Source organism: Lactuca virosa, chromosome 2 (genome assembly GCF_052849685.1).
Source record: "Lactuca virosa cultivar CGN04683 chromosome 2, Lactuca_virosa_CGN04683_v6, whole genome shotgun sequence".
In the NCBI taxonomy this organism is placed as follows: domain Eukaryota; kingdom Viridiplantae; phylum Streptophyta; class Magnoliopsida; order Asterales; family Asteraceae; genus Lactuca; species Lactuca virosa.
In genome coordinates this window covers 89779621-89798515 of record NC_136427.1, presented here as the reverse complement: position 1 = coordinate 89798515, position 18895 = coordinate 89779621, and the positions used below count along the sequence as shown (strand labels likewise).

Genomic DNA, 18895 nt, shown 5'->3' with positions numbered 1-18895 from the left:
AAGTAAAAAATGTTGGATGTTTTGTTATATATCCCCTTTTAGCTAATTTATTGATTTTCTATATAAATAAATGGGTGATTAAATATCATCCTACTTTTGTTCCTAAAAATCTTCCTATCCAATGGTAGTTGCTAAAGAGAAATTAAATTTATTTCTACTTTTTATGCCTACAAATGTTCTTACTCAATGAAATTATGACAACCATCATCATTTCATATTTTTTTTAACTAACTCATTAAAACTATATTATGATATATCAAATAAAATTAAATTGAATGATGATTTGTCATAATTTTAGTAGGTATGAATATTTGTAGACATAAAAGATAGGAAGTAATTTAATTTCTCTCTATACTAAAATATCATTAAATGAATATTAAATGTTATATATGTTACTATTTAATTGGATGGAAGGATTTGTAGGAACAAAAAATATAAAGATATTTAATTTTCTCTAAATTAAATATGTTTAGTACGAAATGGTAGTTGCTAATTCGACAATAATAGTTTCTTATTTTAGTTTTCTATTCAGCGGCAATATTAGTTTTACGCATTTGATTTAGTCTAATATTCCAAAACATATACATAAAAAATATCAGCCACTTGATTTTAGAATGGCAAAAATATGACACAAAGTCAACTAAGAATAAAATTTCTCCATAAAATAATCAAATCAGGCACCACCCTGGAGCACATAAATTGACTTATAGTTTTCTTTCTTCAAAGCCTTCAATCGTTATTGTTAAAAAGAAAATGCAGGTCTTTCGAGTTTTGCATCTACTTATCTTGATCTCCTTAACAAGAACAACAACATTAACAAAAGCCAAGAGCATCAGCAAAAAAGGATGCAATGATACGTGCGGAGGGATCTTGATTCCATTCCCTTTTGGGATTGGAAGAAATTGTTTTCTGAACAAATGGTACAATGTTGACTGTAACTCCTCGATACCATATCTAACTGCACTCAACAACGTGGAGGTCTTGCATGCAAGCTCGACCGGAGATGTCATTGTTAACGTATCCATGACTTTTGATTGCGAGAATTCAATGCAGAATAGCACTCTTGTCCTAAGTGACCAGAGTCCCTTTGCTATTTCGGTGTACGACAACAGCTTCTTCGTTAAGGAATGTGGCAATATTTATTCTAACGTGACAAAGAGTGGGAGTATTGTCGCCGGTTGTTCAACGATTTGTCGCAAAAAAACTGTTAGTGACAGAAACAACTGCTTTGGAGTCGGTTGTTGCCAAAATACGTTTTCTTATTATCTCGAATCGTTTAACTTGAATCGAACTAGGTTGGAAAGGCCGGCTGGAGATGGAAGCTGTGGGACTGCCTTCTTCATGAACAGTGCATACTTTGAAAAAGGCTTTCCTCGACAATCTATTGATGGGGACAACATTTATGTTCCGATAACACTTTCTTTGATTTATTCAACATCCGGAGATATAAGTTCGCCAGAATGCAAATGGTGTGAAATCAAGGGAGGGTATTGTTCCATAAATGTTGACGCGACCTCGGGTACGAGTTGTTATATTTACGGAAGGAGCAAAAAAATAGGTGTCACTCTGGGTAAGCTGTTCTCTTAATCACTATATGTTCTTTGTCGGCTTTTTATTTTCCTTCTACTTTCTCTTTATTTTTTATAAAATCTAAAAATTGATTAAAACATTTCATTTTCCGGTGAGAAACTTAATATGTTTTACTTTTGAGATAATAACCTAACTAATGTTCAATAACCTAAAAAGTAAAACATATTAACCTAGCTCGTCAACCACCCTTAGTTAAACACACGTGTTTTAAATGCAACCAGGGTTCATGTATTAGTATCATTAACTTTTTTTATGATTTGATGTTAGAATTTAATAAAATATAGTTCAAGCTTTTGTTATGACAACTAAAAGTTTTTTAATATTTGATCTAATATTTGTTTAAAACTTTTTGAGTAAATTACATGAATGGTCCCTATGGTTTACGGTAATTTATGTGTTTGGTCCCTAATTTATTTTTGTAACTCAGATAGTCCCTACTGTTTATTTTTGTTACATGTTTGGTCTCTGTCTTACCTAAAATGACTATTTTGACCTTTATTTTTTTAATTTTGTTAAATAAACACACTCTCAACCCTACCCCCCCCCCCCCTCACTTTACCTTACATACCCCATCATTAATAATAGTCTTTTTATGTAAGATAGGGATCAAGCGCAACAAACACAAACAGTAAGAACCAAGCGCGTAACAAAAACAAACAGTAGAAACTTTCTGAATTAAAAATAATAAGTTAGGAACCAAACGTGCAAATTACCCCAAACCATAAGGAACATTCGTGTAATTTACTCAAACTTTTTCCAATCTAAAAGTTTTTGAGTAAATTACGCGAATGGTCCCTATGGTTTGGGTAATTTGCACGCTTGGTCCCTAACTTATTTTTTTAACTCGAAAAGTCCCTACTGTTTGTTTTTGTTACGCTCTTGGTCCCTACTGTTTGTTTTTGTTACGCGCTTGGTCCCTGTCTTACCTAAAAAGACTATTATTTAAATAGGGAAAATAGTGGGTTATGTAAGGTAAGGTGAGGGGGTGGGGTGGGGTTGGAGGTGTGTTTATTTAAATAAATTAAAAAATCAAAGGCAAAAATAGTCTTTTTAGGTAAGACAGGGACCATACACGTAACAAAAACAAACAGTAGGGACCTTCCGAGTTAAAAAAATAAGTTAGGGACCAAACACGCAAATTACCCTAAACCATAGGGACCATTCGTGTAATTTACTCAAAGTTTTTTAATATTTGATCAAATATTTGTTAAAAGTAAGTATATTTGCGGTATTATATCAATAGTTGTTAAACAATGGTTGATCAAGCACTATGTTTAACTTCCTCGTGAAATATTAATATTTTTATTTAGAAAGACAATTTTAATAAACAAAAGGCTTTTGACTGGACTGTAATGAACGACCCTTTCAACTAAAAGGTTATGGATTCAACTCTCATATAACATTTGAGTCATGAATATATTATATGAATATATTATATGCCGTTCCAAGAAAAAATAGGAAGGCAATTTTAATCCATGTTTCGAACTTTGTAAAAGACAACTAAAATGTACTATAATTATTTAATCAAAATTATGATTATTGTTTAATAGCAGTCGTATAATGGGATACCGATTTGAAAGTCAAACTAGATCTGAGACTGTTTTTGTATAAAAACTTTGTTTCTGTTAGCGCTCGTTCGGTTCCAATCAAGTGTTATCCTTAACTATTTAATCACAACTTTCAAATTCATACTATTAAACCAAGGAAATGAAAACTCTATATCTGTGTGAAAAATTAATTTGTGTTCTTCACGAAGTGGGTGTGGATCCGATGAAAATTCAAAAAATGTTGAGTACTGCGACAAAAATTCTCAATCACTCACTTCATCAAGAGCACAAATGTCAAACATAATACTTGGATGTGACACGTTCGCATGCGACACACGCTCGTGATAATACAGTCTCGATGATTTAATCACGTGCAACGAATGTTCATAAAACGTCATTTAAGTGAGTTTTAATTTTTTTTATATTTAAAAAAAAAGTTGTATGTGTGTATGTGTGTGTGTGTGTGTGTATATATATATATATATATATATATATATATATATATATATATATATATATATATGGTTTTAAGATTTTTAATTTTTTTTTGTTTTTTTTCATTTTCTTATTTTTAATTTTTTTAATTTTTATTTTTTTATTTATTTTTTGATTTTTTAATGTCTTTACTGCATATTTGAAGTTACCAGTGTTTTTTTTTGTATTTTTTATTTATTTATATGTATTTTTATTATTTCATATTTTTGAACTAAATATCGGTTCGAGATTTTAATTTTTAACATTTATAAAAGATTTAAATAAGAAAAATATTAACCATGATATTGTTTCCGTTCATACTATTTTCATAATCATATCATTTTTCTATCATAAATTTTGAATCATAATATTTTGGACCATATTATTTTTGAATTATATAATTTTGGATCAATAATATACCCAATTAAATAAAGTTTTGTTGAAAAATAAATTTTGGATCATTATATATTTTGAATTATCTAATTTTGAATCATAAAAGATATAATTAAGGGTAAAAAATATATTTGAATCAAAATATTTTTAGATTTTAACAAATTAAAGATCATAAACATGTTGGATAAAAAAATTGAATCATATATATTTTAAATCATCTTATTTTGGATCATATTGTTGGGTTTTATAGGAAACAATATTGTAAAATACAGAAAACAATTAGCTATTAATAGAGTACATGCATCCTACAAAAGATATATGTTATACACCTTGATAGCAACATCCAATGGATAACTAAACCTAGCATAAACCCTAGTATAATCAAAATCATGGTATTAGGGTTACATACCTTCGATTTGTTGTAGTAAGCAAATCACTTCAATCTCCTTGTAATGTAGTTGGAAAACTTATTACCAAAAGGATGATGCCTCTAATGGCTCACATCCAAACTCTAGAACTAGAACACAATATGAGAGAGGAAGGAGGAGATTTTCGGCCAGATTATCTTCCTTGGAAGAGTATGAACAAATTTGAGATCCTAATGGGTCCTATTTATAGTTTAGCTAACTTACGAACAAAGCAAGATTTGAATGATAAAATAAAATATTTAATCTTAATTCAAATCGTTTCCTTATTATCATCTGGGAGTCTTCTGGAAACCCTGTAAAGGCTCCCAAAACTGTCCACCTTGATGGTAGGCTCTAGAATTCTCTTTCTTTGCTCAACTATGAACAATTACAATTCATCCCTTACACCTCTAATTAATTCCAAATAATCCCAAATTAATTCCAGATATTTTTGATTAATAATTAATTAGTTCTAATTGATTTCTCATTAATTTATTAATCATATAAATTAAAAAAAATAATTATTAACAATTGATCTCACATTAATTTATTAAGCACATAATAAATTAACAAACCAACTGTTTATTTCTAATTAATATATTAATCATATAATATATTAATAAATCATTTCCTCATACTTTTCAATTAGTTTTTTAATCATATAATAGTCTAATAAATCGACATCTCTCTATAAATTTCATTCTAATCAAGTTCTAGTTATTAGGGCAACCCAAAAAGGGTTTTGCTTCTAATTACAAAAATATAGCAATTTAGTTACTGCCTTAGACACCTTAATGCAATAGTCTCCCACTTGGATAAATCTGTAACTACAATTGCAAGTATTGACCTTAAACTAAACAGCAAAGAGTGCTTTCCAAAGCCACTGCCTAACTCTGACTCAAATCAAACATTGACCCTAAGATAAGTGATCAACTATTCTTTCGTTCTACAAGATATTGTATGGGCGATAAACATGGATTAAAATCAATCTCATAGTCCAAGATTTTGTTTCTCGGTTTCCTGATTTATGACGACTAAATTCAAACTACTAATTGAAAACATCAATTTAGTCTGAGCTCGGCCAAGCACTTCAGATGTCGGCAACGAATCATCGAGGGACCCAAAGATATCATTATTCCTGTTAAGGAAAAAGGAACAAATTACTTTGACTATATAGTCATACATTTTACTAACCAAATCTTGCATGGAATTACTCTTTTTAGCACCTAGTTACGAGATGTGTTTGGGTAAAGAAACGCACAGCTGCTTCGTAAACTACGAGATATATATCTCCGCTTAAGAATAGTAGATATTATCATCTCAAAATTACTTGTGATAAAAACCATGAAGTAATCTCTAAGCACGAGTTTATCCAATACTTAAAATATCTATTTTCAAAGTACTCATGAATATCATAGTAATTCCAATTGCAATGTCTTAACCTTAATCGACAATCTATAATCAATTCTTGATAGACTTAATTCACTACTTACTTCCAAAAGTATGAGCGACTGTGAAATTTTGAATAATCTTAAAATTACTCTGGGAAGTAAACATACAAAGTGAAACACAATAATAAATTAATTATCTATGGTTTCAAACTTAATGAATATAAATAATTCCAATTGTTTAATCACCATAGTAATTACGAATTTATTCATTGTATAATTTTTCGATTAATCAACTAATCATTTGAATTAGATAACATTAGTCATGTCTATGTTATGAACATGCATATTATGCCTCTCTATGGTCCTTCCTTTGTGAATAGATCCACTAGACACTATTCCAATGATGCTCATTTCCTAATTCCAAATTCTTATCATTATTTATAATGTAGTGAAATTTCATGTATTGTCTTTCTGTGATGCTGAGGTTCTAAATTCATAGACTCAACCTTCAGTATTACAGAATGTTCCATTGGAACTTGTTACTCAGAACAATTCCATGGTTATGAAGTCTCAATTTCAAGGTACACATCTTTGCATTAAAGTTTCCAACTCACTTGTAGATTTCACAAGCATCTCCCATGATGGAGCCATTTCCATATTCTCATATGACCAAAAATCATCTCAATCCAGAACGTGTCACTATGGTTCGTCCTAGTAACATACTTCCAACAGTCCACAAGCAACCAATTCTTTGGTAAAACCTTAGAACGTTCTTGATAGTTGTTTGACAACTTTAGTCACATGCAATCCTAATCATGTTTCACATAATGCTAAAAGCATTTGATAAATAGAATAATCAAATATTATAGCATATGTAATCGATCCTATATCCGAAGCATATGAGGCTCGACTCATTATTACAAGGGTCCAATATATGTTCAATTCCTTGCTATAATATTTCCATATATAAAATATCCAATTTTGAAACATTTCAACATGTCATTCATATATGTATTTGACTAAGTTCTATTAAATTATACAATCTAAACCTTTATATTCGTAACGAAGTGTGAGTTCTCTCTCCCTTTAGTCCATAATATCGAAACAATTTCTTAACTTTGCAACTTGCACACTAGAAACATTATTTCCTACGAATAGTATTGTCAACATGCAATGCCAAACATAACAATTACGCTCCCACTAGCTTTGACCCATACTCAAAAAGACTTCTAGAAATCAATACCTTTTGACTTTCTCATGGAAGTGCAGATTATTATTTTGCAATGCTTTGCCGAGCCTCTAATTAGCCTTCTTAAGCTTATGCACTTTATCTGGATAGTGTATGTGTTCAAACTCTTTCAAGACATGATCAACGTATCTCCTGAAAGTTTAAATAATTCATGACCATTCCTCACAATTCAAAATATGAAGAGAGGTGTTAAAATCATATTGTGAATTTGAGAATGCAATTGATACAACCAATATCCATATCGATCTTTATCAGATCCTTAAAATCTATCAGCGAAAGTATTCCTTCATAATCATTTTCATGAATTAGAGGGAAACCTTTTGCCACCTAGATTTAAAGGTGCATACATTCCCGTCCAAGTGGATCTATCATTTCCACCCTATAGTCATAAGACAAGGTTTAGACAAACCAAATTCAGAATCAATTTTCCTTCATGGACTGAACTTTGCTATTATTTTAATATCTTGCCTTCTGGCTGCTTAATAGCCCACCAGTGTTTGCATGTTGTTAGCAGCCCACCCATATTGATCAGTGTACTTTCACTGACCAACGTGTTTTTCTTTTGCAATTAAATGTAAAACATAGAACTCATAAGCATTTCCAACTAAACTGGAAGTGCACCGAAAGAATGTCAATTAAACACAACAGGTTTTCAACCTCTGGTCATGTGCTAGTGATAACTAAAATGATCATTGACAATCGACTCTTGCATAATCAAGATCAACATGACTCCCACTACCTTCTTGACATGTGAGTTTTCTCTCAAGAGACATTCCTTGACGAGCTAAAACAAACATTCAAAAGTCATGTGGAAACACTTCATAGAATAGGACTCAGTTTATCTTTTGTTTCTTGATCAACGAAAAACATCAAAACTCCAATTCTAAATGTGTTAGATTAACAAAATATTATTACTCCACATATTACGAGGCGTTATCATGCTTATTAGTTTGAGTTTCAAGATACCATTCATAGTTACTAGAGAACGACTCTAAAACTTTATTGGAATGAAGCATGAATCATCTATGATCGAACCATTTCCAACAATGTTCAATTCCTTTTCTTATCCATACAATTGCACTAAGACTTTATTGGAGGATTAATTGTGATAAAATTACACAATTACCACGATGATCACAAAACATGATACTAAAGCACTCTCCTTGATTTTTAGATTGGAGAATCTTTTATCTTTCTGCCTAATATATGCTTCTATTCGTTCTATTACTCTTTGAATCTTTTCAAAAGTATTAGAATTTTGTTTAATCTTATAAACAATACCATATTTACTGAAACATCAGTGAATCATGAAAAAAAAGAGCTATCCTCCCTTGTGGTGGATCTGAATAGTTCATACCAACATGTACTACATCCATTGATCATTCACTTGCCTCACATAAGCATGTGAATAATGAATTAAGTCATAATTTTCCAATGAACAAAATTCTCATATATTATACAATACGACTTATACACCACCAAGTATCTGTCCAGTTGGTGATGAGATTTCTTTTCACTTGGTCAATTATGACAATACCACAAGCGATATCATAAGAATCAAATCCACAATTAATACTTCTATTATTAGAAACATAACCAACACTTTCATTAATTCCATTGCAAGGAAATAAGATAAGGCAACTACGTATACCAAAACTTCGCTTTTATTTGAAATACAATGAAAATTTGAAGTTGTCCTTACAATGCATGAAATGAAAACTATATTTCTAAACTTCTCTGAAGATTAATAGTAATCTATTAATTTATCCTAACTCTCTAGTAGTAGCTCCAAATTCTGACCATTGAACCATGCGACCAAAGTCCATCTTTCAGGATCAAATTTAGCTCACTTTTCTTAAGCTTCCTTCTTCCTATAAGAGTCTAAGAATAGGAACTTATGGAATCAGATAATAGATGTAGCTGAAGTAGAGTCATACAAACTGACTTTACTATCTCGAAGATCTTTCAGTTATTTCGGGTAGCTTCACTTCTATTGTTCCTTCAATTGGTAGTAGAAACAAATGGATTCATTAGGTTCAACATGTGGAATGATCTCATAATGAGCCTTTCTCTTTACCATACAATTCAAAGGCTTGACCTTTGCCGATCCCTTTCGATTGGGAAGAGAAATCTTTCTCGATCACAAATATCTCCATTATCAATGTCCATGGAAACTTTCGGATTAGACCCTATAAGCATTTTTGCTTTAGTTGTGTTCTTAAGCATTTCTGCTTCAGCAACCATCAACATATATGTGAAATCATTTAGGTTCACATCGAGATTCCTCATATGAAAATTCTTAACGAACTGATCATATGAATCATGAAGCTAGATAAGAACCACATCAATAGCTTTCTCCTTTACGATACCTGTTCTTTCCAATTTGTCAATGTACGATTTCATTTTCAGAACATGCGCACACACATAATTTCCATCTTTTTGTTTACATGTCAACAAGGCTTGAGTTGTTTCATATTTCTCAACTCAAGGAAAACGTGACGTTGAGAGAATCACATGAGGAGGAGGTGGAAGAGTTAAAAGAGGACGATGTTCAATTCCACCATTTCCTAAGGAAGGGAAAACAATTTCACCTTGACTCGAATGTGGAAGACCATCTCCATAAGATTGAGGAAAACCATTTCCATAAGAACGTGGAAGACCATTTCTATCTTCATAAGACATCTAAAGTTGTGAGAAGAGAGAGTTCAAGTTAGTTGATTTTAATCCTTAATTATTAACCCATAATTTAAATTAAGGCTAGGATCCATATTTTCGATTCGACCTTTGAAGAGGTCCCGTAATCAAATTCGATTCTATTTTAGGTAGGTAGAGTCATCTCACCAATTTCAATCACATGAAACTCCTAGATCTTTAAGATTCATTGAATCTTATCAATGACATGTTTAATCTCGATTATGTGATTACCAATTGTGACTGGGATGCTGAGGATCATAACTAAGATGTGAATAACCATGCAAATCCGCTTAAACACCCTCGATCGATTTATAATCTCTCATTGATATGTCGGTTAACCACACACATCCCATAAACAATCATAAACACGACATGTTTCATCATTTCATCCTTATAGCACCAAACTAGTGTGTTGGTTAACCACTCACAGTCTACTAACGACTCATAATGAAATGATGTGTGTTTTCATAGATTAGCATCTAATTTCCAATTTTTCCTAAAGTGACTAGAGTGGGATTTTAAAGTGGATTCTAGTACTGTATAGCATCATACTTTTGAGAGGTTATGTCATATCAATCCGTTTGGCTAACGACCCTCCACCACGCAAGGGAGTGGTGGGTAAGAATTGACACTCATTCAACATCTATTTTATTGGTAGTTTCCTTATCCCCCTGGTGGTTGTCGAGGCCAACAAAATAAATGCCCAAAATATTACACACTAAAATAGTGTATAGTGGTAAAGGGATCGTATCCACGGAGATTGGTTCAATTTAAATCTCTATGTAAATCTCTTTGTAAAATACTTGCAAAACAAAATTAAAAGTAAAATGGGGGGTTTAATTCTTTTTGATTGTTTGACAAAATTAAAACTTGCTAGAATGAAAATATGACAAGTAAACAAGTAAAAGTTTGGATTAAATTCAATGAAGTAAAATTGGTTGATTTTTTGGTACACCTCATGGATGATATGATTGACTTATCATTAGACTTAATGGAATAACACTTGTGAATTGGTTTAACTTGGCTATAGCAATTCATAAGCACAAATTGCCTCAACTCTTCTTAGAAATTAAAATGGTTAGAGGAGCTCTTAACACATTTCCTTAATTGAAGTCACCAAATCAATGAAGCATAAAATCTTGTGAAAATCAATTAGCTTTAAGTTATAAGAGTTACCAAGTCCAAAAGATAATCAAATGCTTACATTATCATTATGGAGGAAACATTTCCATGGCCTAAATGAAATGAAAACAAACATATAAACCATTTGTTGCTTACTAATTTGAAGGTCCATTACTTAACCAAGAAATTAGTCAACAAAAACAAGCATTCGTTCATCCAATGTAATAATAAGTCTTCAAAGAAAATAATCATCCATGGGTTAAACCCTAATCAACCAAATGAAAGTTTAGCCAAGCATGGCCAAAGTAAAAGAAAAGCAATATAGTTTAGTGGTACCAAACATTGTCTTAGATGCAAGATGGAAAGAAATTACACTATTCTTCCAAAAATCCTTCAAATCTTCCAAAGATTTCTTGAGAGAGAATGGTTTATGTTCTTCAAGTGATGCCCCTCAACAATAGCTCCAATCTCCAGCAAAAGGGAGCTGATTTCCGGATTCAAAAAGGTGTCAAAAGCCACCCACCAAACTTCCACAAATAGAGTCAACAAGTCAAAACCCGGAATCAACTCAACACAATTCACGCGGACCGCGTATGGGTCCACGCGGACCGCATGGGTCACGCTGAATGTGGGAGTTGGGCCATTTAACATGCAATCTAGCCCAATCTTCAATTCTTCAACTTCAGCCCACATGCATAACTCTTTAGAGCCCATTTGTGCCATTCCAAAGCCTTCTAATGATTGATCCAATACTCCTTCAATTTTCTTGTAGCTCGATTCCGCGTCGCCTCATCATCATCCTTGCTCACAAATTAAGTCCAAATTGATTTCTTCTTTATGCAAGCACCAAGCCCAATCGCACCACTCCAAATCCACAAGCAAACCGCAAGCCTCCATAAGTCCCGCACCCTTCTAAGCCACCAATAACAAAAAGTCTTCGATAAATCCTGCAAATAAGCTCAAAAGACTGGAAAGCACCCGGTGAAGGAGAAAAATAACAAAAAGAGAAAATATGCATGAAGATTAACTAAAATGAGATGGTTTTAACTGAAAATAAACTACGGAAAGAAGTAATAAAATGAAGTTATCACCCCCCCCCCCCTTTATAGCATGGCTTCGAGAGTGAGGCCTACTATTGGTTGACTGACTTGTCTCATACATATAATATTAAACTTTTAATCGTATATAGTATAAGGTGTATTTTACATATTTTTAAATTACGAGGTTTAAATATCAATTATCTAAATTATCATATAACTAATTAATCAATTTAAACACATAATTAATTTATAATTATCTTTTAGTTACTTTAAAATTAAATTAATTATTAAATTCATAAGGATAATTCAATTTAATCTAACTGATTAAAAATTATCAAATAAAGATATCTCATCATCATCATTAACATTATTTTCTTCATCCTCTTCTTCCTTATCTTCAGTGATTTCCTTGACATCATGTTTTTATGCTTTGAGAATGTTAAAGAGTACAAATAAGGAATATGTATCAAAATTCAGAAGAATATTTATTCCTTTCTATTCTTTACGTAACCCTAGAATGAACATTATATTTTTCTCCAAAGTACTCCTATCTACACCATACTTTAACATATGATACACCCGATCATAGAATCTATCAAAAGCTAGATCCATAGGTACACTTTCTTTTTGCTTGAAGTCTTTCAATTCTGAGAGAAGTTGAGTTATTGAGCTTTTCTTTATTCTTTCTCTTCCTTTAAATTTTGCTTTTAGCCTTACCAAATTTCTTTACCAGGTTTACATCCTCTGATGTAACCGTAGATAACTGGAGGTAAAGCTCCACGTAGTTCTCTCATCATCTTTCATCATGTTGCTTTATTGTTAATTCCGTGTTCGCCAACGATTTAGAACTTTCAGCGACACTAACTAAGGCAACTTTGCTTGGATCGTTAGGACCATCTGTTAGTGAACTCCAAAGACTTTCATCAAGACCATTAAGATATTCTTCCATACGATCATCCCATTGATCATAATGCTCTGGAAATAACATCTAGGTTTTCGTTACAGAACCAAGAAGATTTGTGTAACTCATTATGTTATTTGTATTAGTAGAGGAATTTTCCATGACAAAAAGATATGATATGTATGAATTGATTAGAACAAAATACATTATCGAAAATCACAACCAAAACCGAAGAAATGTTTATCGAATGCAGAAACTAGTGATGGTTTTTGAGCATAACAGGAATCCTATGGTGTTCATGCAACCCTAATTGCTTGGATCTAGTTTTTCTACTTTGAACATGCAATAAACTTCCAAGACTTACAAACCCTAGATCTAGCATACAAGTAATCAAATTAACATATAAACTAGGGTTTAGATCTTACCTTGATTGTTATGTAGCAATAACAATCAATTCCTTGGCTTCAGAAAGCTTAGTGCCTCAAGTGTTGCACGTCTAATGGAGTCACAAACACCAAGAACAAAAAGGATGAAGAGGAGAAGTGGAGAAGCACCCAAAAACGTATAGAAACCCTAAGGGAAGTCTTGGCCACGTTTTTGGGGCCATAGGGATCCTTTATATATGTAGGCTATTAGGGTTTTCAACTAGGAAACCCTAATCTGACTGCTTAGGCCATAAGCAGTCCAATGGACCATTCCAGAAGGCCCTTGGACGATTTCTTTATGGACCTCCATATAGAATTCGTCCATTGCCATCTAATGGATCCTAAGCCCAACTTTGTAACTATCTTATAATTACAATATCAGTCCCCTTAATTTAATTAATCTTTTTTAGCCACAAAATTAATTCTTAATTAATTCTTGACTAATATTAATTAAACAATATGATTTCTCCTTTAATATATTATACTTATAATATATTAATAAATCATAATTAAACCTTTCTCTCCTTAATTCATCCTACAAGTTGCTATGGTGAAGGCAACCCAAAAGGACCAGGCTCATAATCGGGTCAAGTACATACCAAAATAGTTATGGACTTAGACACTAATCCAAAAACTAGATCCAAGAACAATTTTAGATCTAGGATATGTAAGACGAAAGAAATTCTTCGAAATACTTGAAAGATCCCTGCCCTGATACCATGAGTTATTCAATTAATATACGAATCAGAAACAAATGTAATGAAATAACACAACAAGTAAATAATAAGTTTCAGATCATATTGATTAGGAAAAGGTTAGAGAGTACAAATGTATAAATGTAAGGAAATACAAGAGTATGCAAGTGTGTCTATCACTATATATACACGACTTGCCTAATGTCATCGACTGACCACAAAATTACAAGAAGCATATACTTCTCGAAGTATAGAAAGAAAGTGATACTTGTAATAAAAAGATATATCTTACCCTTACATGATGCTCAATCTCATTAATCGAAATATTAACAATTTCCAGGATTATATTCTTAACTTTGGTTGAATACAAACATGACCATTAGCCATGCATGTTATATTGTTGATCGTCATTAGTAAAACAATCTCATCACCATCTCAAATGCACGTGACTTCCATGCACATAACAGAAGACCTTATATTTCCAATCGCACCAAATGTTCTTGAATTATAAAGTTGATCATTGATGGCTTCAATTATGTAAAATACAAGTAACATCATCATTTTTTTAAAGTTAGCACATTCAGTTTTAGATTTAAATTCCAAGCACACTCATGTTCCTCTGATGTACTTCATCATAATATGTTCATATCCTTGCTTTTTTCAAATCTTGAACATGTTAGCAATAAAATACACCTCTCTATCATTATCCACGATGACACAAATCGAGTCTGGGATGGTTAACAGGTCCCTAGACTCATTTGTGATCGTTCTTGAAGCAACTTGACTTCTTTTTCTAACAATTTCTCTCTTATTCCCTCTAAGAACCTTTAGAAATGATTTGATTCATTTATCCCCACTATTTTTCGTTTTGATTCCCTTTTGTTTCATTGACCTTCTTTATTTCGTGTTATTTTGTAGCTCATGATTATTGTTTGTGTTTCTCTTCTTGGCATTCTGAAATCACCACTCACACCTATTATTTCTTCTATTATCTCGATCTGATCTAGCATTGCTCTATCGTTGATCGGCGTTAGTCGGATTTCCTATAGATGTCGTTGTAGGGTTTTTAAATGGAGACTGTTTCATAAGTAGAGTGTATATACAGAGAATATAAAAACCTAACCAGGATTTAATTTGAAATTATTGCTTTGTTTGTTTTTTTAAAATGATCAAACTCTTGTTTATAAGAGTTCTTCAAGTTATTTATCTATGTATAGTTATTTATTTTATTTTAATTGGATTACTTGTAAAATTAAAAAAAAATCAATCTCTCTAAGAATTCTTCTATGCTATTTAATAACGGAATAATAAGTTTGATATCGAAGAAAATACTGATGACTTTAAAGATTTAATAGACTAAGATATATCTTTTGTGGGAGGTATACTCAATATTACATCAATGTGAATTGCTAAAGGTCTTTTTAGAACAAATGTTAATTTATTAATTATGATATACTTTCCTTCTTTTAGGTGTTAGTATAAGTATGGGGTTGTTTCTCTTATCGGTGATCAGCTATGCTTTGTACCAAATAATCAAGAAAACTAAAGCCAAGAAAATGAAGCAAAGGTTTTTTAAACGCAATGGTGGTCTGCTTCTTAAACAACAACAAGCAACTGATGTTGGTTTAGTTGATAAAACCATACTCTTCACTTCCAACGAATTGGGGAAGGCCACCGACCATTTTAATGAGAATAGAATTTTGGGTCGAGGAGGTCAAGGTACAGTATATAAAGGTATGTTAGCTGATGGAAGGATCGTAGCAATCAAGAAATCAAAGATGGTTGATGAAAGCCAACTAGAAGAGTTCATCAATGAGGTAGTCATTCTCTCACAGGTCAACCATAGAAATGTTGTCAAATTATTGGGATGTTGCCTAGAGACCGAGGTCCCACTACTTGTTTCTGAGTTCATCTCAAATGATACGTTATATGACCTTATTCAAGATGAAACGGGTGAGTTCTCAATCTCTTTATCAATGAGATTACACATTGCTACAGAGGTTGCTGGAGCACTCTCTTACTTAGATTCAGCAACCTCCATTCCGATATACCATAGGGATGTCAAGACGACTAATATACTTTTGGATGAAAAGTATAGAGCCAAAGTATCTGATTTTGGAACGTCAAGGTTTGTATCAACTGATCAAACTCATTTAACTACCTTAGTCAAAGGGACATTTGGTTACTTAGATCCATAGTACTTTCAATCGAGCCAGTTCACTGAAAAGAGTGATGTGTATAGTTTTGGTGTTGTTTTATTGGAACTCTTGACAAGAGAGAAGCCTATTTCCTTTACTAGATTTGGTGAAAATAGAAATTTGGCTACATACTTTATATTAGCCATGGAAGAAGGTCGTGCGATGTCTATTTTTGATGTAATGGTTGTTAAAGAGGGTTCTACGAATGAGTTGTTGGCTATGACTAACTTGGTAACGCGATGCTTGAACTTCAATGGAAAAAATAGGTCAACAATGAAAGAAGTTGCTACTGAGTTAGAAAGAATCAGAGTGTCACATGTGCCCTCTACACATCAAATTAATTTTGGACATGTGACACAACATGATGATGTATAGCTAACATATAGCGAGTCAACATCAACATGAACATTATGGACAGTTGGCGACAACCCTAGTGGATGAGTTATGGTAAACCTTATGTTTTCTTTTAATTAATTACTAGTATCGATAAATTCGTTTGAAGGCCAAAAAGTACAGTATATGTTGCGTCTCTTTCTTCTTTCATGTCATATATATATATATATATATATATATATATATATATATATATATATATATATATATATATATATAATGTTTCCATTGTTTGAAATTTGATTGGTTCTTAATAAATAAATTAAAAAAAAAAAAGAATGGTGTTATATGTATCTTTTCATTAGTATCTAGAATGGGCTCCTAATACATTACATAAGTTTATTTGTGAAAATATTAAAATTTAATTAATTATTTTAAATTCTCGAAATGGACTTGTAGAGGATATTAATGTGTTTTGATTTCACACCCACATAATTTTATTTTATATTTTAAGAAAAATACATCTTTTGATTTAAATTAGAGAAATTAAATATCCCCGACCGTTATTGTTTGATATTTGAATATTATATGAATTCAAATAGCTAGATCTATAAACTTATGGAAACTAGTCATTAAAATTGAAATTTTCGTAAGATTTACACCAAATCTATTATTGTAGTAAAGTATTAAATTGATTTTAGTAACATAACGTCTTCTTTTTTTAAAGACGGGTCATTCCAAAATTGAAACACGTAAGATTTGAATATGATTTTTTCTTTGAATGTTTTATTCTGAGGTGATCATAACTATGAAGTCTTTAACATAAGGTCATCCACATCATTGCAATGTCACTAATCTTTCAATTGTGTCACATTAGCTTTGCAATGACTACTCACATCAGTGCAATAACACTCATCTTTCAAAAGTGGTCCTCACTGCCACATCTACAACTATTTAATTAATCAAAAAATTCTTAATATATTATATATGAATTTATAATTTAAGAAATAAAATATATAATATAATAAAAGTTTTTTTTATTACATAAAACACAATTCTTAGAGCATCCACACCAAGGTCTTTCAAAATTATTTGCAATGCCACCTTGTCCAAATTGTATGCCACATAGGTGAAGCACTTTCAATATTTGAAAGGCTTGCAAATGTATTGTCATAATATTTTATTAATAATTTATTATTTCTTTTTGATTACCTCTATATATATATATATATATATATATATATATATATATATATATATATATATATATATATATATATATATAGGTAATCAAAAAGAAATAATAAAATATTATGATAATACATTTGCAAGCCTTTCAAATATTGAAAGTGCTTCACCGATGTGGCATACAATTTGGACAATGTGACATTGCAAATAACTTTGAAAGACCTTGGTGTGGATGCTCTAAGAATTGTGTTTTTAAAAATACTTATCAAATCATATTTAATTTGAAATTTAATTATTTGGTTATTAATCATAGTTTTTATTTAGAAAAGTAATTAAGAAGAAACTAATAAGGGAAAATTGCATATAACAATATTTTGTATTTTTCCTAATTTATGCAAGAATGTTATTTTTTACATAATATCAATATTTTAAAACCCTATCGAAAGGTCAGTTTCATATCTATTTAAACTTTTTCTAAATTATAGAAAAACACATGGGGAATGTTATGAAACTTTTTAAAAATGTTTATTTATCTAAAACTATATTTTGTTTTTTTTTCTTTTTTATATATGTAGATTGATATAAAACTTATGATTATGTGTCTTTTAATATATTTTAAATGACCTAAAACTTGTTTTTTTTGTGTATTTTAATGTTTAAACTTTTGTGTTTGTATGTATAGAAAAATATGAAAAAATATGAAAAATGAAAATTCTAAAACCCGGTTAAACCGAAACCAGACGGTATACCAACTTTAATTAAAAACGTGATTTTTAAAACATGATATACCACTATATTTTGCATAATATAGAAATCTCCATATATAGATAGTTATTTTGAGGATTGGTTTTTCTTCATCCACTTAAATTTTATATACATTGCCAATTTTGTCCATGATTTAATCCATGGTTCTAAAAAGCATGTAATGACGCGTCTCAAGGCGTGTCAAGATGCGAGGGGTGGTTCGTCATTACGAAAACGTTTAAGGTGAGTTTATTAAACATGACGTCCAAATAATGTGTCAATGCGTGTCTTATCGCGTTATGGCGCGAGTTTTTTTAAAGACACGATTTTTTTTTTTTGTTTTTTCTGATCGTGCCTAAAATAATTGAGTTTTTGTTGATTTTGTATATTAAATATTAATATAACACCTTTAATAACTTGATATATTTGATAAAATTCAATAATTTGTGTTTTATCTTTATTTAATGTACATAAAATAGTCATATTTTAAAAAACACCCTGGCT

The 18895-nt window shown here is 31.1% G+C and overlaps 1 protein-coding gene across 1 annotated transcript; it reads left to right on the top strand.

The window, feature by feature from the left end:
* Positions 1 to 715: 715 nt before the first annotated feature.
* On the top strand, positions 716 to 16663 carry LOC145159276 (wall-associated receptor kinase-like 6). The gene is made up of 2 exons (XM_079078214.1): positions 716 to 1570; positions 15399 to 16663. The coding sequence occupies exons 1-2, from the start codon at positions 754 to 756 to the stop codon at positions 16124 to 16126; spliced, it is 1545 nt and encodes a 514-aa protein (XP_078934340.1). The 5' UTR covers positions 716 to 753; the 3' UTR covers positions 16127 to 16663.
* Positions 16664 to 18895: the final 2232 nt, after the last annotated feature.

What these genes read in the sequence shown, in the direction of transcription:
- LOC145159276 (XM_079078214.1), top strand. Translation starts at nt 754, where the DNA reads ATGCAGGTCTTTCGAGTTTTGCATCTACTTATCTTGATCTCCTTAACA. An exon ending in AAAAATAGGTGTCACTCTGG is followed by an intron (nt 1,571 to 15,398) that starts GTAAGCTGTTCT and finishes TCCTTCTTTTAG; the next exon opens with GTGTTAGTATAAGTATGGGG.